Source organism: Molossus molossus, unplaced genomic scaffold, assembly GCF_014108415.1.
Source record: "Molossus molossus isolate mMolMol1 unplaced genomic scaffold, mMolMol1.p scaffold_m16_p_7, whole genome shotgun sequence".
Lineage (NCBI taxonomy): Eukaryota > Metazoa > Chordata > Mammalia > Chiroptera > Molossidae > Molossus > Molossus molossus.
The window spans coordinates 33250022-33273453 of NW_023425401.1; the positions used below are offsets into that span (position 1 = coordinate 33250022).

A 23432-nucleotide genomic window follows, 5' to 3' on the forward strand; every position below is an offset into this window, starting at 1 on the left:
CCTGTCCCCCCCTCTCCCACCCACCCACACCCACACTTTCCAGTGCCTAGATAGCAGCAGGATCACCGGCTGGGGCGTGAATCAGCCTCCCCTCCCGGCCCCACTCAGCCAGGCCCCGCCCCGTCCGGGGTCGGGAGGACAGCACCCTACATAAAGCGGACACCCACCGCGGCACACGGGCTGGACTCCGCGCACCCTCCTGCGGCCCGCGCATTCTGGGGCCTCTCGTCCCGCGGCCGCTGGAACTGGACGCCATGGACCCTACGTGTACCCTCAGGCTGTTGCTTCTGCCTTTGCTCGTGGTGGGCACTGCACCGGGCGACGCTGCTCAGGGGCGTCTAGGTATCGGCCATCCAGGACCCCTCCTCCTCTGGCTTCCTCCTGGCCCGGCGGCAGCCTCCAGGGCGACCCCCACCCACGCTCTCTGCCCCCTTTGCCGAGGTCCCTGGCGCCCCAGCTTGTACTTTCTCTCTCGGGAGAGGCCCCTCTGCACCAGGAAACCTCCCGCCCCGGGGAAGCGGCTGAGCGCCTTCCCTCTCCCTGACCCTTCTGTCCCTCCCCTAGGAAACAACGCGGAGATCTGCCTCCTGCCCCCCGACGAAGGGCCCTGCCGCGCCCGGATCCCCTCTTTTTACTACAGCAGGTACACCCAGAGCTGCCACCAGTTCATGTACGGGGGCTGCGAGGGCAACGCCAACAACTTCGAGACTCGGGAGGCCTGCGAGGAGGCTTGCTGGAGGATCGAGAGTACGTGGGGGCAGGGGCTTGGGGCAGGGGGCTGGCGCTCCTTCGCTGGCTTCCCGGCCCACCGTCTGCGGGGTGGCAGGGTAACCGAATGGTCTCAGACAGTAAGCAGGGTCCCCGGTTCGAAGTCCGCACAAGAGTGTGACGCGTTTTCTGTCTCCTGAGTGGCCTGGATCGTAATTCCCTGCCTTCGCAGGCTGGGGGAAAGATGCCACCATCGGGCAAAACAGTGCATGGGTAAATGTATTAGGTGCAACAGAAGCGCTTTTCTGTATTTATCATTAGTTCTAAACCTATAGTTTCTACGCCTCCTTGAGAACACCATTTCCTCCAGTCAATTACCCATCAATCTGAAATACTTGTAGTGGATTATATTATTGAACTGTGATTTGGCTAATGATAACCTTACTTTTGTCCCCTTATAAACCAACATGTTTCTGTGAGTGTGAGAGGTAGAGTTGAGGTTTGCCATACAGTTTTCTACTTGATGTTAATTATGTTTATCATACTTGTTAAGACCTGTAAAAGAACCTGGGGCTTTGCCACTCAAGGAACTGAGCCAGGGGGAAATGCATATTCCTGTGACTAAGTTATTTAATTTTATATGTAGGAACAATCAGAACATCCTAAGAGAACAGTATTTCTATTGAATTTGAACAGGTCTGGAGACACTGTTAAAAAAAAAAAAAAGCTAAATAACTGGATTAATGGACCATCTTTGGGGGATTTACCATCCCAGCACTAAATATGATGTTGTTGTTACCCTCCACCCAGTTGTTTCTGAAAATATAGTAACATTTTGAAAGGAATACTAAGAAGGGTAAATTTTGAATTGCTTTATGTCCTCCTTTTTCCTAGAAGTTCCTAAAATTTGCCGTTTGGAAGTCAGTGAGGGGCAGTGTGGGGAGCCCCGAGAAGCCTATTTCTTCAATCTAAGTTCCATGACATGTGAACAATTCATGTCTGGTGGGTGTCACCACAATTCGAACCAGTTCCCGGATGAAGCTACTTGCAGAGACTTCTGTGCACCAAGGAAACGTAAATACTATTTTTATGGTGTTTCTATTTCATCGCGTTGTTGTAATTTCATAGCAATATAATATCAATCTTCACACTATTGCACTGTGAGGGAGTATTATTATTATTGCCATTTTTACCTATAAGATTACAAACTAGAAGCTAATGACTTGCCAAGTTCTTAGCCACAAAGCCATGATTCAAGTTTTTGCTTCCTCCTCTGCATTGTTTCTTCAGAAATATATCTCATCTATTTGATTTACACATAAAATTACAGTATGTATTCATTAATGAATGTCATGACCTCAGGTTTGCATGGACTGAGTTGTATACATGAAATTGCAGAATGTATATAGACTTAAGATGGTGAAACTTGAAAATTTTTTTTTAACGTGTTTGGTTAGATTTCTGTATCCTTGTAATTGCAAATTACAGAGCATAACGAGATCTCTATCCCTCTTTGATCTCCTCCTGATTTTTAAAATTTTTATTTATTGATTGGTTTTAGAGAGAGAGGAAGAGTTGGAGAGGGGTAGAGAGAGAGAGAGAGAGAGAAAGAGAGAGAAACATTGATTTGTTATTCCACTTATTGATGCATTCATTTGTTGCTTCTTGTATGTGCCCTGACCTGGGATTGAATCTGAAACCTTGGCTTATCAAGATGATGCTCTAACCAACTAAGCTACCCAGCCAGGGCTCTCTCCTCCCCATTTCTTATCTACACCTCCTCCCAACACACACAGTCCCTAAAATGACTTGGGCAGTATTTAATATTTGTAGAAAGAAACAATACAGGCCTTTTCCTTAGACATAGCAGAGATACATACAGGTAGATAAATAAATTAAACAAGGGAAATTTTGCCTTGGTAGAGTCTTTGATAAAGCTCTACATCTATTATACTGTGTCGAATTTGCAAAATCTTGAATTAATAAAGAGATGGTTATTGCTGGTGTTTTCTTAAATTGTTTGTGTAAATGTAAATGTTCCAGTGGCTACCTGGGAATTAGATACATGTATTCTTGATTAATAATGAAAAGAGAGCTGATAAACACATTGAAAATAAAACTACCAACACAAGCGTGTCATATATTATCACTTAAAACATAGCCCATTTTTACCTAATCTGTTTTGGGGGTTTAATTTAGTTACACATTCAAATGATACAAGGACATAGCTTCAGAAAATTCTGTTCAGTTTATCAAAATTTAGAATTAACAAAATATGCCATGTAAAGCTGTCTTGAAATTTGAGGCATACTTTTTAAATGGTTTAAAATTATATTTTGGATTCAGCATGAAGCTTGTATGGGATTATATTTTCTTCAGTGTCTTCAGTAACCACCAGAGTTTATTAATTCTGGTATTATTGCATGTCTAATTTTATTGCCTTTTTCTTAAAGGTCCATCATATTGCTACAGTCCAAGAGATGAGGGACTATGCTCTGCTAATGTGACTCGCTATTATTTTAATCCAAGACACGGTGCCTGTGAGACCTTCACCTATACTGGCTGTGGAGGGAATAACAATAACTTTCTAAGCATGAAGGATTGCAAACGCATTTGCATAAAAGGAGGTGAATTTTTCTTATTCAGTTTTTAAACCAACTTTATAAAAAATTCATAAGCAAAAGTATATTTTATGTATCCATTTTACCACCAGCATATGGCCATTTCTAGACTATTTCTACATAAACGGCACTTTAGTACTGATCAGTTTTGTGAGCATGCTTACTCTGGCTGCCTACAGTAGACAGTAGCTGCACCCTTGTGTTTAACGGTAGAACGCTATCAACTGAGTGGATACTGAGTAAAACTGACTTTATAATCATTAGAAATAAGATGAGGTCCGTTTGTAAACATATTGGAAATGGTGATTTACCTTGATCCTACAGACTGATGTGATGTTTATTTTTATTTTGTTGACTTTAGCCTCAAGGAAGAAACTACGTAAGAAGATGCCAAAGCTTTTCTTTCCTGGTAGAAGACTGAAACTTCAGAAGAAGCAATTTTAACTGGTTGTTTTGTTTTTGTTTTCTGTCTGTTTTTTTTTTTTTTTTTTCCATCTTATGAATTCTGTTATTGCCTTATGGTTATATCTGAAGGATACTATGGTAATATGAGTACATGAATCATTAGTGATTTATTCACCAGTTTTTATTGACCGAAGTTACTTTTTGTAAAAATGCGTCCACTTGTTAAACATAACTAGCTGCTACTCAAATGTGAATCTGTTATTTTTAATTTACCATTTAACTATTTTTTGTATGGTTGAATTTTGCTCTGCATTAGAAAGCAGATAGGACTCACCCAGTTCTTGGGGTTGTTCTTCTGATTTCAGACAATGATAGTAACTGAAAAACGTAAGACAATATAATCATGTTCTTTTAACACATGTGAACATAAAAGGGCCAGCAAATACATTTTATTTTGCATTTAAAAGCTGGATTATATTTTAGGCCCAAGGCGACAAACTCGTAGATTTACCAGTTGTTTTAAAATTCTACAAGTGCGATTATGTAGACACTGCTAACTTGCTTCCATTTCTGTTGTATTATTTAAAAATTAATAGACCAAATTTTTGACTGAATTAAAAGCTTGTCAATGTATTAAAATCATAAATGTTCTCAGGGGAAAAATGTCTCTCTCTTTATCTACCTATTCATCCATTTCCACTCGCATGTATATGTTTGGGGACACATATAGATAGATGGCTTTTAATAGTTATCCTGTGATCACTTTATTTCCTGAGACTTAATGGATGGGAAACCACTGAAGTTAAAATTTTTTAACTGTTCAAGGTTTTTATTGACAGGACATCAGAGACTGTGCATGAATTTAACAATTTAAATTCCACTGATAAAATATTCTTGATAAATATGATTCCAGTTGAACAGTTTTCTCTTTTATTGTAATAAAAAATACTTTAAAAAATTCTACATTTTCCTGGCAAGAGTAATATGTTTAAAAGTATGCCCTTGGTGTAGCAAAATTATAAATGCATTTGTCCTTTGCTTAAGCAATCCCTCTTTAAAAAATCTATGCCAATGGTATTGTGACAAAAATATAGAATGGTATATGCCTGAGGACATTCATTGATGTATTTTTTGGGAAAACTGGAAATAAACCAGATGCTCATTAATAGGGGACTGGTTGAAAAAATTATAGATGAGAAATTAACAAAATACCTATATAGAGATATCACTTGATCCTCAGAATACTTTAAGAAAAGCAGGGTTTAGAACAATATGTATAAATACATACACACAAGTCACAGAAGATATAAAGATAATAAAAGTGGTTGCTTATGGGGTAGGGAGGAAACAGGATTAGATAGATATGGAGATAAAATTTATGTGGATGCATGTTGCTATATAGTTTTGATTTTAGACCATGTAAATATTTTATATAATTCAAAACCAAAATTAAATTTAAAAGAATATAAAGCATTCTCTCTAAAATTGGAAACAAATAAAAAATAAGGGAACCCAGTGAATATCAAACAGTGGCATAACAACACGAGGGATATATAATTATTTTCGGTGACTTTTAAAACCAGTATTTTGGCCCTGGCTGGTTTGGCTCAGCGGTTAGAGGGTTGACCCATGGACCAAAGAGACATGGGTTCGATTCTGGTCAAGGGCACATACCTCGGTTGCTGTTTGCCTTGGTTGGGGTGGAGTGGGAAGCAACCGATGGATGTGTCTTTCTCACGTCGATGTTTCTCTCTCTCTCCCTCTTTTCTCTTCCTCCCACTCTGTCTGAAAATAAATGGGAAAATATCCTCGGGTGAGGATTAAAAAAATAAAAATAAAACCAGTATTTTGACTATATCTCTTTTGGGGGATATACTCTTAAGGGTCAAGTAAATTCTGAAGGAATCTGAAAATGCATTTAGTAGCCTTATTGTTATTAGTAATATTGATAATGTTATTTTGGAACTATCATATTGAATACTATATTATAATATATATTCTTTTTTCCCCCTTCATTGGTTTAAGAGAGAGAGGAAGTGAGAGGGAGAGAGAGAGAGAGAAACATCAATGAGCGAGAACATCGATTAGCTGCCTCCTGCATGCTCCCCACTGGGGATCGTGCCCACAACCTGGGCCTGTGTCCTGACTAGGAATCGAACTGGAGATCTCTTGGTGCATGGGTCAATGCTCAAGCACTGAGCCACACTGGCCAGACTTAATATATATTCTGTTAGAAAATATAAGTATTTACATTTCTTTACAAGTCATGATTTTCAATGTTAAGAGAAAAAAAGATATAAGTATAAAATTAAGAAATGAAAAAAAAACCATCAATTTTGAAATTGAAATTACAAATAGTATGAACTCAAAATTTGTTTTTTCTTTCCGAAAGAATGTACTTCCACCCTTCTACTGAAAAGTCCTTGAAGCAATGACAATCCAGTAGCAGTAAGTGGTCTCTAAATATTATTTCTCACTAAAAGGAACCAGGGCCGGGGCTCTTAGAAGAAATTGCTGAGTCCAGGTCTGGGACAGAGAATATGTAAGGTGAATCTGGGCAACCTAATTCCAACAAGCAAGGAAACTATCAAAGACTAATAAATCATGTCATACATACACTAAAAAACCAGGACTGTAACATTAAGGGGCTCCCAATGGCCCAAAATGCAACACTCTGAGCATCAAAATATATAACCACCACAACATCTATATGTATTTAATTATGAATATAAAATGAGTTCATAATTACACACACATACATCTTTGGTCATTTTTGGAGGTTTCCGGGGCACTCTACTTTGAAAAATGAATTAACAAAATAATAAATAAATCATTTTCTTTTTTTATCCTTTAAAAACTGTACCACAGCCCTTCTGGTGTGGCTCAGTGGTTAAGGGTCAACCCATGCACCAAGAGGTCGCCAGTTCAATTCCTGGTCAGGACTCATGCCCAGGTTGTGGGCCCAATCCCCATTGGGGGGCACGCAGGAGGCAGCCAATGGATGTTCTCTTTCAGTGATGTTTCTATCTCTCTATCTCTGTCTCTCCTTTCCTCTCTCTGAAATCATTAAAGAAAAAAATCTAAAAAAACAAAAAACTGTACCACAAGGAAACTAAATAGTGTATGAGAGAATGTTACTTATATAAGAATCTTACCTAATACATGCATTGCAATGTTAGGATATGCCCCTAATTAATGTATGCATCTAGGTAACAATCATCTGTGGATGCAGAAATCAGGGCATGACCAGTTGATGGGGAACAGTGGCATGCAGGAATCAGAAGAATGTCTTGGAACCCATGAATAATTTTAACATCACTAGAAGTATGCCAACAGACATTATTTGCTGCCTAATCTGATGAAACAAGAAGTGCATACCCCCTCCCCATGAAGTGATCTTGTAGAAAGAAATAAGGGAACAATTGAACCTAAAGTTAATTAAGCCTCGAGGTTTTATTATGTTGTCAGATGATTAGGCAGTGTTGGGGATAAAGGAGCAAGTTGGAAGAAACCAGAAAAGGTCCATCAGCCAAATCCATAATGTTGGACACTCTACAGGACAAATTGCTCAGTTTCTCCAACAAACACATGGAATTTAAAATGGAGAAGATGATAGTGCTTTTAGAGACCAAAAGCAGCAGGTCATTAAAGGGTTTTTGATTGAATAAGGCCTGTAGTTAGCACTGTTTTTTGAGAATGATTATGGCAGAAGGTGCTGTGTGTGCTCTGGGGTTGTCGGGTGAGTGATAAGAGCCTTTGGGGATTTTGGGGGGGGTTCCTAGTGATACCCACTGCCTATAATCCCCCTGTAGCCAGAGCCCCTCTGGGATCATGGGCTATAACTCTCTCTTCAGCAAGGGCAGAAAGAAGATCCTTTTGATACAACTGTTCTAAGACCCCAAACTTTAACATTTTATGTGAATGTAGACTATTTCATAAAACTGTTGTAGGATATTCTGCTATCAAAGGGAAATTCCTTTTTGCTATGATCAGTTTGAAGATAAGTCACCACTGTGGTGTCACCAGACAGCCAGATTAAAAGGAATGTCGCCTTCCGTGACACCAAAAGACAAAAATAAATAAATAAATAAATAAATAAATAAATAAATAAATAAATAAATGGGGTGGCTTTAAATAACACAATCTTTCATTGAAAAAAAAATTCTCTGGACTACTACTCATGCCTCCTTTATGCACACACATTGTCACATGTTCAACCATAGAAACTGCAATGGAGCCTTTAAGATGGCCTGACTCACATACCTCCAAGAATACGTGCTATCTCCCCCAACAGTCTTGTGGACATTTAGCTAACATTGTTCTCCAGGGAGGGAATGTTTGTCTCTGCATTGTAAGAGTGGCTGTAGAAATTGCGGCTCCGGTGCATCCAGAGATAAAGCTCTGGCATGTCCCCAAGGAGTGCAGCACAAAAGTCAACATCAGAAGGATGTCAATTGATCCTCTTTGGGCTTCTTATGACCTTGTTGACTCCATCATAATAACAGGAACTTCTACAAGATTCATGTTTCTAGTAAAATATAGGTCTTGTGATAAATATCAGGGAAAGTAGAAAAGTGCAGAGTTGTAGCTTTAAAATATTCTTTGTCTATGTATTCCATTATAAACTTAGTGATGGAGGCAAGCACATGTGAGAATCAGAATCATCCAAAATAATTTCTTCTCCCTTCATTCGCCTGTTCTATTAGTCACCAAGTATATCAATTCAAGTCTATTTTAATCTTATTTTAGGAAAATTAAAATATTATTCCAATTTCCTTCCTGCTTATGTCTGCTCTATATCCCATCATCCACACTGATGCCAGGGTAATACTTCTGAACAAAAATCTTATCAGGTTATTCTTCTGCTTAAAACTCTTTAGTGGTTTCCTTTTGAATCTTCATGCTTCTGTCCAAACCCCTAGTGTGTCATTTAAGACTTCTTACAAATGGACCATGACATTCCTCTCTGGATTCATCTGTCTCATTTCACCATCACCTGTAACCTACAACTCAGTTATACTAAATTATGTCCGAAGTCCAAAGCATGTCATACCACTTGATTGGTCTATAATGTGTTTATCAAATTTTGGGTGTGAGAACCATCTGGGGAGCCAGGTACGCTACAGCTCCCATGTCCCATGCTTTAGGGTTTGATTGAATGGGTTTGAGTTGGTACCCAAAGATGTACATTGAAAACAATGGCCATAGATGATTAGGATGTACGTTTGCATCACACTTTGAGGACTACTGTTTTTTGTTGTTTTTACAGATGTCCCTCCTTTATCCATTGACACCTTCCCGCCTGCTTCCATCCCCCCCACCTTCACAATATTTGTTGCCTGTGTCCATAGGTCATGCATATATGCATATAAGTTCTTTGGTTAATCTCTTCTTGCTCTCCTACCCCCCATCCCTTTGAGGTTAGTAGTGTGTCCCCTACTTCCTATCTCTGGGTCTATTTTGCTCATCAGCTTATTTTGTTCATTATTTTCCCAAAATGAGATCATACAATGTTTGTCTTTCTCTGCTCGGCTTATTTTTCTTAACATAATACTCTCCAGGTCCTTTTCTCCACATCCTCATCAGCATTAGTTGTTTAATGATCTGTTGATGGCAGCCATTCTGGCAGGTCTGAGGTGATACCTCATAGTTGTTTTAATTTGCATCTCTCTGATGATTAGTGAAATTGAGCATTTTTTCATGTCTCTTGGCCATTTATTTGTATGTCCTGTTTAGAGAGTATTCAGGTCCTCTGCCCATTTTGCAATTGGACTATTTGTCTTCCTTTTGTTGAGTTGTATGAGTACTCTATATATTTTGAAAATTAATCCCTTATCCGATGGCAATTATATTCTCCCATACAGTGGGGTCCCTTTTAATTTTGATGCTAGTTTCTTTTGCTGTGCAGAAGCTTTTTAGTTTGATGTAGTTGCATGTATCAATTTTTCCCTTTGTTTCTCTTGCCCTACATGATGTATCCATGAAAATTCTGCTGTGTGATGTCTGAGATTTTGCTGCCTACATTTTCTTTCAGGATTTTTATGGTTTCACAAGTGACATTTATGTCTTTTATCCATTTTGAGTTTATTCTTATGTATGGTGTAAATTGGTGGTCTAGTTTCATTTTTTGGCATGTACCTGCCCAATTTTCTCAACACCGTTTAATGAAGAGACTGTCTTTACTACATTGTATGCCACCTTTGTCAAGTATTAATTGAGCATAACATCTTAGGTTGATTTCTGGGTTCTCTGATATGTTCCACTGATCCATATGCCTGTTCTTGTGCCAGGTTGTTTTGATTATAATAACTTTATTGTATAACCTGATATCCAGAATTGCGATCCCTCCAACTTTCAAGATTGCTGTGGCTATTTGGGCTCTTTTTTGGTTCCATATAAACTTTTGGAGTATTTGTTCTAGTTCTGTGAGATATGTCGTTGGTATTTTAATGGGGATTGCATTGAATCTATAGATTGCTTTGGGTAGTAAGGACATTTTAATGATATTCATTCTTCCAATCCATGAACATGGCATATGCTTTCACTTTTTAATTTCTTTTTTCAATGGAAGACCACTGTTTTATGCATTAGCACAGGTATGTGGGATTTTTTTTTATTTCTCACTGTAACCCTAAGCAATGCCTTCCCACAATTGCCATCTCTGGTTCTACAACTACCGTGTCTCTTCTCCATCCCAATTCCCCCATAGGCTTTGATCCAGTTGGGGTAAAACCCTTTTTCTTGAGGTAACATTATAGTTCACCAACTGTAGAATCCTACTACACATGCCTATTTTTTTTATAATCCTCACATCATTTCCTCAGTTACATGTAAATTGAAATTTATGTGTTTGTTTTCTTTTAGTTTTGCCCTAGATGTAAATATGGGTGGTTTTATTAGATCTCCTTATTGTTCTGTACAGTCTTTGGAGGATGTGTGAAGAGATTACTATTTAAGTATCCAAATTATCCTATGGAAACTTGAAATCCCAAACATCATGTTAAAACTAAAATAATATTTTAAGTTTTAAAAACCATAAATCAAATTTTTTAGCCTGCTTTGATTTTAGTATTTATATTTTTTAATGCATACATAATACAAATTATATGTTGACACTACCTTCAGAGACTAAGCTCCTCAACTCAAGAATGTGTTTTTAACCAATGTTACCTAGTATTTGATGCAAATAGAGTCTTTAGCAAAAACACAAATTGATGTGGCCCTAAACTAGAGTTTGGTAGTTGAGGTCGGCTGTTCCCAGCTAAAATAGAAGTTAATCTTATATCTTTTGCTTAGATTATTTTATTATTATTATAATCATTATTATTTTTTATATTTGATATTGAAGAGGTCTGACCTCTATTCTTAGCCACCCTTTCCTGGAAATTTTTCATCTGAATCACAGCACTATAATTCTCATGATAAATTCATATTCTACATTCTTTTTAATTTATCTTTTTGGATAACTTTTACTTATAAAATGAATTTTTTTTCTTTACATAGAGGATGTACTTGGCTATAATTTTTTGTTGTTGTTCAGATAGAGTGGAAGGGAAAAAGAGGAAGAGAGAGAGAGAGAGAGAAACATTGTCATGAAAGGGACACATCAAGTGGCTGCCTCCCACACGACCCAACCAGGGCCGGGGACAAACTGCAACCAAGGTACGTGCCCTTAGCGGAAACTGAACCTGGGTCTCTCTGGACCACAGGCTGATGCTCTAACCACTGAGCAAAACAGGCCAGAGCTATACTTTTAAAGAATATATTCTCACTCTTTTTCTTTTTTTTAAAAAAGTAAATACATCACTTTTATGGAAAAGTTTGGGACACAGTGGACTTCACAGAGCAACAGAAATAAGATGATCTCAAGACACTGGAGTGTAACATTGCAACAGGCGGATTAATACTCTTCACCCTCATCCTCTCCTTCAGTACTATCTGCTCCAACTTCCTAATAATCCTTCTCAAGGGCAGCCATGTCCTCACGGGCCTCAGAAAACTCTTCTTCCTCCATGCCCTCACCCATGTACCAGTGGACAAAGGCACACTTGGCATACATCAGGTCAAACTTGTGGTCCAGATGAGCCCAGGCCTCAGCAACAGTGGTGGTATTGCTCAGCATGCACACAGCTCGCTGTACTCTGGCCAGGTCTCCACCAGGTACTACAGTGGGAGGCTGGTAATTAATGCCAACTTTGAAGCCAGTGGGGCACCAGTCCACAAACTGGATGGTATGCTTGGTCTTGATGGTGGCAATGGCAGCAGTGACATCTTTGGAAACTATATCACCACGGTAAAATAGGCAGCAAGCCATGTATTTACCATGGCTAGGGTCACATTTTAACATCTGGTTGGCTGGCTCAAAGCATGCATTGGTGAGCTCTGCTACAGTAAGCTGTTCTTGGTAGGCTTTCTCAGCAGAGATGACAGGAGCATATGTGGCCAGAGGGAAATGGATGCGGGGATAGGGCACTAGGTTGGTCTGAAATTCAATCAGATCAACATTCAGGGCTCCATCAAACCGGAGGGAAGCAGTGATTGAGGACACAACCTGTCTAATAATGTGATTAAGGTTAGTGTAGACTGGGCACTCAATATCAAGGTTTCTACTACAGATGTCATAAATGGCCTCATTGTCAACCATGAAGGCACAATCACAGTGCCTTGGTGGCATGGGTGGTGAGGATGGAGTTGTAGGGTTCAGCTATAGCTGTGGAAACCTGGGGGGCTGGGTAAATGGAAAACTGCAACTTGGACTTCTTGCCATAATTGACAGAGAGATGTTCCATCAGTAGGGAGGTGAACCCAGAACCAGTCCCCCCACCAAAGCTGTGGAAAATCAAGAAGCCCTGAAGACCTGTGCACTGGTCAGCTAATTTCCGAATTCTGTCCAGGACGAGGTCAATGATCTCCTTGCCAACGGTGTAGTGCCCAAGGGCATAGTTATTGGCAGCATCTTCCTTGCCTGTGATGAGCTGCTCAGGGTGGAAGAGTTGGTGGTAGGTACCAGTGCGAACGTCATCAATGACTGTGGGTTCCAGGTCTACAAACACTGACCTAGGCAAATGCTTGCCAGTGACTGTCTCACTGAAGAAGGTGTTGAAGGAGTCATCTCCCATCCCAATGAGCTTGTCACTTGGCATTTGGCCATTGAGCTGGATGCCATGTTCCAGGCAGTAGAGCTCCCAGCAGGCACTGCCAATCTGGACACCAGCCTGGCCAACGTGGATGGAGATGCACTCACGCATAACTGAGACTTGTAGGGCTTGTGGGGTTGGAGGAGGCAAGGGAACAGACTACCAAGGAGTCCGGGGAGAAGTCTCTCAGTCTGTTTCTATTTTTTGAGTAGATTGCAGCTTGTTGAATGATGATATAGCATCAGTTTAATTACTACCTGCTAAAAAGAAACTTTTGTTTCAAATATAGTCTACAATTTAAGTGAACAAATAAAGCTATTTACAACTTTTTAACAAACATTCCTATCTATAAAAAAATGTAGTAAATATTATTTTCTAAATAAAAAATTATTCTTAAAAAAATAGACAAACGCTTATTTCTGGACTTTCTTTTCTAAGGAATTGTATTGATTTTTTATAATGATATCACAGTGTTTTATTTTTCCTTAAAAGTAATTTCTTTACTATTTGGATACATTTATTCTTCAAATTAATTTTAAAATCTGTTTTTCAAATTAAAAATAATCCCATCCTGTTGATTGGATTTATATAGCATATGCACTTTCATTTGCAATAGAATTATCATCTATAAAGTAAGAAATTAATCACGAACACAAAGAATACAGCAGGGTCGTATTTCTATCTTCTTTATTTTATCAAATCATATTATTTTTTTTTCCTAGATCCTACCATCAAAACTTGTGGAATTTCTAGTACCAATCTATGAGAGTTTGTTGGCTTCACGTGGATAGTTTAAGATTCTTGGAAGCTGGGAGTCTTCTTCAGTCACAAATGACAGCTCTAGACATTAATCTTTAGACTCAGGGAGAAGTCTGCTCCCTGTCCATGTTCCCTACTTATCCTTTAATGCAACAGAGTGCACTATCTGCAATTATCTGCACCTCTGCTTTGCTTCTCTGTGAACAAATAAAGCTATTTACAACTTTTTAACAAACATTCCTATCTATAAAAAAGTGTAGTAAATATTATTTTCTAAATAAAAAAATTATTCTTAAAAAATAGACAACGTCATAGTTTTCAGTGACGTGTCCAAATCAACAGGTCCTACAAAAGAATGTAGGTGCACATAGAATCCATATTCTGTTTGCCAGTGCTGGAGCCAGGCATATTCCTTAGTCAGGTCCATCCAGGCTTTATGAGCTCACTCACCGCTACCTTCTTCTGAAGGTGTTCTTAAAGGGTGCTGTGTCCGAAGGGAATCAGATAGGTTTTAACCAGGATGTCTGGAACCCTTGCCCTTTTGGCCAGTAATTCCTCAGCAGTCCATGCTTTATTTATTAAGCTCCAGGGAAATAAAATGCAACAAAACAAAGTTAGGTCCAACAATTCTAGGATAGCTACTATATATCCATGCATTTCGCTCCTTTCTAGGGATGGAAACTCTAAAAATCTATCAATTTTCTTCAAAGATGAGCTATCTTTACTGTCTTAAAGATGAAGAAAGGAGTGAAACACACAGGAACCTCTCTGGTAGGGCATTATGTCAGGATAACAAAAAATCATTCCTTAATACAACATTATTTATTTAAATATTTTATATTTAAAGTTTACTTTTCATTTTTTGAAGTTTTGCTCTTTTTGTAAGTGACATTTTTATAAATCATACATTCTGACTTATAACTACTGTTAAATAGGAAAGCTATGACTTTTGGGCTAGTTATTTTTCAGTTAATCAAATAATAAGCCTTTCTTATTTGTTATAATATTATTTCAGTTGATTTTTAAAGTTTTTCCACAGAGTCACAATGTTAGCAAATAATAATTGTATCTCCTTGTTGCTAATGTCTAAATTCCTTGTTCTTTTTCTTGCCTCATTGAATTGGCTGAAACTTACAGGAAAAAAAAGATATATAACAATGAAAAAAGTATGGTTTTTTAAATTTCTGAATTTTGCCAACATACATTTTGTGTCTGATAGTTAACAATGCCATTGACAATAGGTTTGAAATTAATATAATTTATCAGGTTAATGAAATGTAATCATCTTCCTGATTTACTAGGAGGTTTTCCTTATATCAAGAATACATCATGGATCTCATTGGACAGATTTTCAGCATAAAAATGTGATCATATTTTTCTCCTTTGATATTTTGATATAATAAATTATCTATTTCTTAACTCATTGCAGTGTTATTTACAATAGCCAAGTTTTGGAAGCAGCCCAAGTGGCCATCAGTAAATGAGTGGATAAAAAAGTGGTGGTACATTTACACAGTGGAACATTACTCAGCCATGAAAAAAGAAGATCATCTTACCTTTTGTGACAGCATGGATGGACCTGGAGAGTATTATGCTAAATGAAATAAGCCAGTCAGAGACAGACAAGTACCATAGGATTTCACTTATATGTGGAATCTAATGAACAAAATAAACTAACAAAGTGGAGACAGACTCGTTGACACAGAGAAAGAGTAATGTCTATCAGAGGGAAGGGGGTTCAGGATTGGGTGAGAAAGGTGAAGGGATTAAGCAAAGAAAAAAAAAAGGACTCATGAACACAGACAGCAGTGTGGTGGTTGCCAGAGGGAAGGCAGATTAGGGGGAGCTAGAAGAGGGTAAAGGGGCGATAAATAGTGATGAAAGGAGACTTGACTTGGGCAGGTAAACACGCAATACGATGTACAGATAATGTATTGTAGAATTGTATACCTGAAACCTATATAATTTTATTAACCAATGTCACCACAATAAATTAAAAAAAAAAACAATTAGGAATTAGTCACTTGCTCCCACAATTCTTTTAAGACTCATCTACTTGCATATAGGAAGTACATTTGAGTATTAATTTAATTCTATATCTGCTTCTCAGCAGTCAGAATAAATGAATTACTAAAGGAGTGAATTACCAAAAAAAAAAAATCTAACAGATGTACCAATATGAACTTATCTATACATTCTAAAAAAATAAACTTTAGTCCTAGCTGGTTTGGCTCAGCGGTTAGAGCACTGGCCTAAGGATAGAAGGGTTTGGGTTTGATCATGGTCAAGGGCATGCACCTCAGTTGCAGGTTCAATCCCCAGCCTCAGTTAGGGTTGTGGGGGAGGCAACCAATGGATATGTCTTTCTCACATAGATGTTTCTTTGTCTCTCTCTTTCTTTCCATTCCACTCTATCTAAAAAAAAAAAAAAAAAAAAAATCAATAGAAAAATATCTTTGAGAATTAACTAACTTACTAAATAAATAAAATAAACCTTATTTGAACATTAAAACTTTTAATATACTGCTGAACTAAGTTTGATAATTTTTAAAGAAATTGGCTTAAAAGCTGTAGTTTTTCTCTTTCTGATGCTCTGTCAAATTTTGACAATGTTATGCTTGACAAATAAGTATATTTTAAAAGTCTATCTTTTCCACAATCTGGGATTTTAGAATATTATAAGATTTATTTATTTAGTTTTGGGAGGGTTTTAATAGCTTACATGTTAAACTGTCTGACTTGGAACTCTTTTAGGGGTTGTTTATTATTAAGTATTTTGTTTTATTTATGACTTTTCATTTATTCGGGCTTTCTTTATCTAATGGGTTGATTTTAATAATCTTTTTCTTTAAAGTAATTTGATGGAGGCTTTCAAATATTTTAGCATTGAATTTTACATTATATATTTTTAAGGAGAATTGTTCATTTTATCTGTGGTTATAGCTTTGTCTATTTTATTACACTTTTAAATGAACAAATATTTAATGAAACATGGTTCTGCTCTTTATGTGTCATAATAATTTTTGCTTTCATTTTAATTAATTCCAACATCTTGTTTTTATAAGTGCATAAGTTTTCAGTTCTCTTCAGTTCTTTTTTTTTCCATGTGGAAGATCTGAAATGTAATAAAAAAATTAGCTAAAAAAGTAGAAATCTGTGGTTAAATTTAAATATACCTATGCGAAAAATCAATAATACTAATTTTAGAGTGTGGTTAAAATATGATAGAATTGCCCTGGCCAGTTTGGCTCAGCGGTTAGAGCGTCGGCCTGCGGTCCAGGGAGACCCGGGTTCGGTTCCCGCTAAGGCACGTACCTCTGCTGCAGTTTGTTCCCAGCCCTGCGTGGGTCATGCGGGTGGCAGCCACTGGATGTGTCCCTTTAATGTTGATGTTTCTTTCTCGCTCTCTTCCTCTCTCTCCCTCCCACTCTATCTGAACAAAAAGTGGAAAAATGTCATTGGGTGAGGATTAAAAAAAAAAAAGATGGAATTGAAAAATTAAGCTTAAGTGGAAGGGAAGCTGATGGCAACGAAAGTATTCTAGGAAAGTGCATTTGATTTTATTAGGTTAAATATGATCACTAAAAAATAAAGGTAGCATATGTGGTTTCCAAATTATTAAATAAAATTAGAAACAATAAATTCAAATGAGGGTGAGAAAGGAGAAAAAAAGACTCAAAAGATACAAAAGCCAGGACAAGTAGAAGTAAAATATAAGCCAATAAAAATAAATTTAACATCAACTACATTAAATGCCTTCAGAAAAGTTCTAAAGACAAAGATTATCTTCCTGAAATAAATAATAAATTTCAGCTCTTTGCTGTTCAACATAGACAAATAGAAAAAATTAAAAAACAAAACAAAACAAGAAAGATTGATCATAAAGGGATTAAAATATTTACCAGGCAAGTATCAACCAAAAAAAGTTATATCTCTAATAAAATAATGGCAAAATTCTATCCAATTTTCAATATTCAAATAAATATTCAAATTTAAAAAAGCATAATTCACCAGGAAAATGTAATTATTCTAAACTTCTATACATGTAAGAGCAGATCATCTATCATATATTTATAGCAAAACTGTGAAACTAACCAGAATTATAAGGAAAAACAAACAAATATAATGTGTGGCAAAAGTAGGTTTACAATTATTCCTATAGAAAATAATACTATAATTAATAAATAATAATACAAGAATAAACTCTGTGTTTCACACACTCACAACTATAAACCTACTTTTGCCCAACCCTGTATACCACCATAGTGGGAAATCTTGATACACTTCTCTCCATAATTGAAAGATCAAGACTAAAAAAAATCACTAAGAATATGCAGACTATTAAACAACTCAAAGTCAATACAATACTGTCGTAGTGTAAAAGCAGCCATAGACAATACATAAATGGGTGCAGTTGTGTTCCATTAAAACTTTATTGACAGAAACAAGTGTCTGGCTGACGTAGCCCGTGGGCCATAGTTTGTTGATCTTCGTTTTGAAGCACACATTGAACACTAATAAAATTACCACCTAATCATAAAATAAGACTCAGACAAGATTAAGGTATTGGCACCTAAGCCACATTCTTTGAAAACAATACAGTTAATTATGAGTAATAAAATACTAAGTAAACAATCACTTTGGAAATTTAGTAAAAACCTCATGTGTCAAAAAGAAATAGCTGAAAATTAGAAAATATTTTGAACTGAGTAATAAAAATATTACCTATCAAAACTTGTAGAAGGCAGCTTAGAAGGTACTTAGAGAAAAATTGTTAGCATTTAATGCATATATTAGGATATATGAAAGGTATATTAATCAGTTGAGCATCCAAGTTAAGAACTGAATTTTTAATAAAATGATTGGATTATTAATTAAGGCGCATGAAAAGGGGATCAAGCTTTATTAATCATATTGAGGATGAAATAATCAAACGGCATAGTCAAATCATGGAGAGGTTCAGCACTTCTAGCTGGGCATTGTCAGGTCTTTTTTTAAAAAACTGTATTGAAAATTCTATGGCTCAGAACATCTATACCGAAAGAGCCATTTAAGTCATAAACCATCTCTGCTGTATACTCAGATAGTTACATCTTACATGATTTTCCAGGCAATCATGTCCTATGCGTCTAGATTCTAGATTCTTTTCTTTAAGCAGGTCTAAAGAACCAGCTATCCCTGCTAAGAGTCCCTCATAGATAAGGCCTCTTCTTCTGCAAAACCATTTAGCTTGTTCGTTATGGAGTTTGTCATTAGCATGTGTACAGGAGATTAGACAGGGACACTTGCATTCTTCCTCCATTCAGGAGAGTAAATATATTGCAAATATCCTGCTTTAATCATTTATTGCCCAAGAAAGAATCAGAACAATGGAATATAACTAAAAACAAAAACCCAAAAAGCAGAAAAAACCCCACATTAATCAAGTAGAAACAAAGATAAATGGATAGAGTAAATAATGCCAAACAAACAAGAAAACCCCGATTAATTGTCAATATTAGTAAACTAGATAAACTTCTGGCAAGATTAACAAAACAATAACAAAGAAGTGGGCAGAAAAATGGCGGCGGAGTGAACGGAGCTACACAGACCGTCTCCCAGAACCAAACTGGAATTACAACTATAACACAGACAAATCAACAGGAAAAAGCAACAGAAAAGCAGCTTGCGAGGACCATACAACGAGGGACACCGACTCCATCCCGGTAGGCTTGCGAAGGCGCGAGACGGGGGCTGGGAGCCCACGGTCGGCAGCTCGGCAGCGGCCTTAGCTGTAAGCGGCGCCCGCGGGTTACACTCCCAGGAGGCCCCGCAGCGCAGCCGGGACAGAGGCTGAAACAGCCACAGCCACTCACCTTGGGCTCCGGCGGAGGGAGGGCGGACTGGACTGGAACTGTGTTGGGACACTCGGGGTTTGGAGGGCGCTCAGAGCTTTGGCTGAGTGCAGCCACTCAGGACTGTGGCCACATTGCTCCTTCCCAGGGCTCTGGGGAGAGGCAGCAGCCCCTCCCTCGGAGATCCAACCCCACCCTGTGGGCCATTGAAGTGCTAATTGAGGCTCACTAACAACCAGCATCTGCCCCACCCTCCTGAAAGCCCCTTGGCTGAGCACCAGAGGGAGTTTTTCAATCAACTGACAACCCAAAACTGATCAATTAACCTAGACTGCTAGCCTCCAGGCAAAAAGCTAGAGGATAACAGTACGTTTCCTGGGCTGGCAACTTTAACCAGGAAAGTAAGACTTGACAGTGGTGTTCAACGCGGGTCCTCCCTCGCTCATCTAAACACAGGAGAGGGAGCCACAAACAGCAGAACACCAACACCCACAGGGAGAACTTGATAGGCTCCAAAGCCCACAGTGATAGCTAAAATGGTGAAACACAGAAACAGAAGCCAAATGAAAGAGCAAGACACCTCCACCGAAGATGAGATCAATGTGGAGCAATTAGGCATGTTAACAGAGCTAGAATTCAGAGCCATGATCTTGAGGAAGCTGAACAGCATGAGTAAGGACATAGAGACACTAAAAATAAGCCAAATGGAAATTAAAAACCAACAAGAAGAGATAAAAAATGACATATCCGAAATGAAAAACACATTGGAAGGTTTAAAAAGCAGAGTAGGGGAAGCTGAGGACCGGATCAGTGAATTAGAAGACAGGGTAGAAAAAATCAACCAATCAGAAAAACAAAAGGAAAAAACTATTAAAAAACAGGAAGACAGCTTAAGAGAACTATGGGACAACTGGAAACGTAATAATATTCGCATCATAGGAGTCCCCGAAGAAGAAGAAAAGGAGCAAGGGATAGAGAATATATTCAAAAAAATAGTGAGAGAAAACTTCCCTAATTTGGTGAAGGAAGAAGGCATTCAAGTTCAAGAAGCACAGAGAGTCCCAAGTAAGAAGAACCCAAACAGGCCCACACCAAGACACTTAGTAATTAAAATGCCACAAATTAAAGACAAAGAGAGAATCCTAAAAGCAGCAAGAGATAAGCAACAGGTTACCTACAAAGGGAACCCCATAAGGCTCTCAGCTGACTTCTCCCAAGAAACACTACAGGCCAGAAGAGAATGGCATGAAGTAATCAAAGTCATGAAAAACAAGAATCTGAATCCAAGACTACTCTACCCAGCAAGGCTATCATTCAAAATAGAAGATCAAATAAAGAGCTTCCCAGACAAAAAAAAGCTAAGGGAATACATTAGCACCAAACCAGCACTGCAAGAAATGTTAAAAGGACTGCTGTAATTAGCAGTAGAAATGGGAAGAAAAATAGAACCACACTAAACAAAAATGGCAATAAATAAGTACATATCAATAATCACCTTAAACGTAAATGGATTGAATGCTCCCATAAAGAGACACAGAGTAGCTGATTGGATAAGAAAGCATGACTCATCTATATGTTTTTTACAAGAGACCCACCTCTCAACAAAAGACTCACATCGGTTGAAAGTGAAGGGATGGAAAAAAATTTTCCAAGCAAATGGAAAGCAAAAAAAAGCTGGGGTAGCAATTCTCATATCTGATAAAATAGATTTCAAAATGAAGACCATAACTAGAGACAAAGACGGCCACTACATAATATTGAAAGGATCTATCCAACAGGAAGATATAACCTTGATAAACATATATGCACCCAATATAGGAGCACCAAAATATATTAAAAATCTTCTGGAGGACTTCCAAGGAGAAATCGACAACAATACAATCATAGCAGGGGACTTCAACACCCCGTTGACAGCACTGGATAGATCCTCTAGGCAAAAAATTAGCAAGGAAACAGAGACTCTAAATGAAGCACTAGACCAAATGGATTTAATAGATATCTACAGAGAATTACACCCCAAAACTACAGAATACACATTCTTCTCAAGTGCACATGGAACATTCTCAAAGATAGACCACATGACAGGACACAAACTAAATCTCTACAAGTTCAAGAAGATTGAAATCATATCAAGCATCTTCTCAGATCACAATGGCATGAAACTAGAAATCAATTGCAACAAGAACATGCAAAGACATTTCAACACATGGAGGCTAAATAGCATGTTATTAAACAATGAATGGGTCACCGAGGAGATCAAGGAAGAAATTAAAAACTTCCTGAAAACCAATGAAAATGAACACACAACAACACAAAATCTATGGGATGCAGCGAAAGCAGTTCTGAGAGGGAAGTTCATAGCACTACAGGCCTACCTCAAAAAACAAGAAAAATTTCTAATTGACTGTCTAACCTCACAGCTTAAATAATTAGAAAGCAAACAAAAAGAAAACCCCAGAGCAAGTAGAAGGAAGGAAATAGTAAAGATCAGAGCAGAAATAAATGACATAGAGACCAAAAAAACAATTCAAAGGATCAATGAAACAAAGAGCTGGTTTTTCGAAAAGATAAACAAGATAGATGGACCCTTAGCTAGACTCACCAAGAAACAAAGAGAGAGAACCCAAATACACAAAATCAGAAATGAAAGAGGAGAAGTAACAACCAACACCACGGAAATACAAAAGATCGTTAACAACTACTATGAACAACTATATGGCAACAAATTCGACAATCTCAGCGAAATGGACAAATTTCTAGAAACACACAGTCTCCCAAAACTATTCCCGGAAGAGATAGAAAACTTGAACAGACCGATAACAACTAAGGAAATTGAAGAGGTAATCAAGACTCTCCCAGCAAACAAAAGCCCAGGCCTAGATGGCTTCACGGGGGAGTTTTACCGAACATTCAAAAAAGAACTAACACCCATTCTCCTCAAACTATTTCAAAAAATTCAAGAAGAAGGAAGACTTCCAACCACATTCTATGAGGCCAGCATAATTCTAATTCCAAAACCAGAAAAAGACACTACGAAGAAAGAAAACTACAGGCCAATATCCCTGATGAACATAGACGCCAAAATCCTGAACAAAATACTAGCAAATCGGATCCAGAAATACATCAAAAAAATTATTCACCACGACCAAGTGGGATTCATTTCAGGGATGCAAGGCTGGTACAATATTCGCAAATCAATAAACGTGATACACCACATAAACAAAATGAAGAATAAAAACCACATGATCATATCAATAGATGCTGAAAAAGCATTCGACAAAATCCAGCATCCATTTCTGATAAAAACGCTCAGCAATGTAGGAATAGAGGGATCATATCTCAACATAATAAAGGCCATATATGAAAGACCTACAGCCAACATCATACTCAATGGACAGAAACTAAAAACATTTCCATTAAGAACAGGAACAAGACAGGGATGTCCACTTTCGCCACTCTTATTTAACATTGTACTGGAAGTCTTAGCCACAGCAATCAGACATGAAGAAAAAATAAAAGGAATCCAAATTGGAAAGGAGGAAGTGAAACTGTCATTATTTGCAGATGACATGATATTGTACATAGAAAACCCTAAAGACTCCATCAAAAATCTATTAGACTTAATAAATGAATTTGGCAAAGTAGCAGGATACAAAATTAACGTCAAGAAATCGACGGCATTCTTGTACATCAATGATGAACTCACAGAAAGAGAAACTGAAAAAACAATCCCATTTACCATCGCTCCAAAAAAATTACGATACCTAGGAATAAACTTAACCAAAGAAGTAAAGGACCTATTTGCAGAAAACTACAGGTCATTGAAAAAAGAAATAGAGGAAGATATAAAGAAGTGGAAGCACATACCCTGTTCATGGATTGGAAGAATTAACATCATTAAAATGTCCATACTACCCAAAGCAATCTATAGATTCAATGCAATCCCCATCAAAATACCAACGACATAT

General features: G+C 37.7%; 1 protein-coding gene and 1 pseudogene across 1 annotated transcript; one reads left to right on the plus strand and one right to left on the minus strand.

The window, feature by feature from the left end:
* The first annotated feature begins 135 nt into the window (after positions 1–135).
* On the plus strand, positions 136–3818 carry TFPI2 (tissue factor pathway inhibitor 2). Its single transcript, XM_036246969.1, has 5 exons — positions 136–342; positions 565–747; positions 1603–1782; positions 3162–3335; positions 3691–3818. The coding sequence occupies exons 1-5, from the start codon at positions 255–257 to the stop codon at positions 3771–3773; spliced, it is 708 nt and encodes a 235-aa protein (XP_036102862.1). The 5' UTR covers positions 136–254; the 3' UTR covers positions 3774–3818.
* Positions 3819–11634: 7816 nt separating this feature from the next.
* On the minus strand, positions 11635–12982 carry LOC118620092 (annotated as a pseudogene).
* Positions 12983–23432: the final 10450 nt, after the last annotated feature.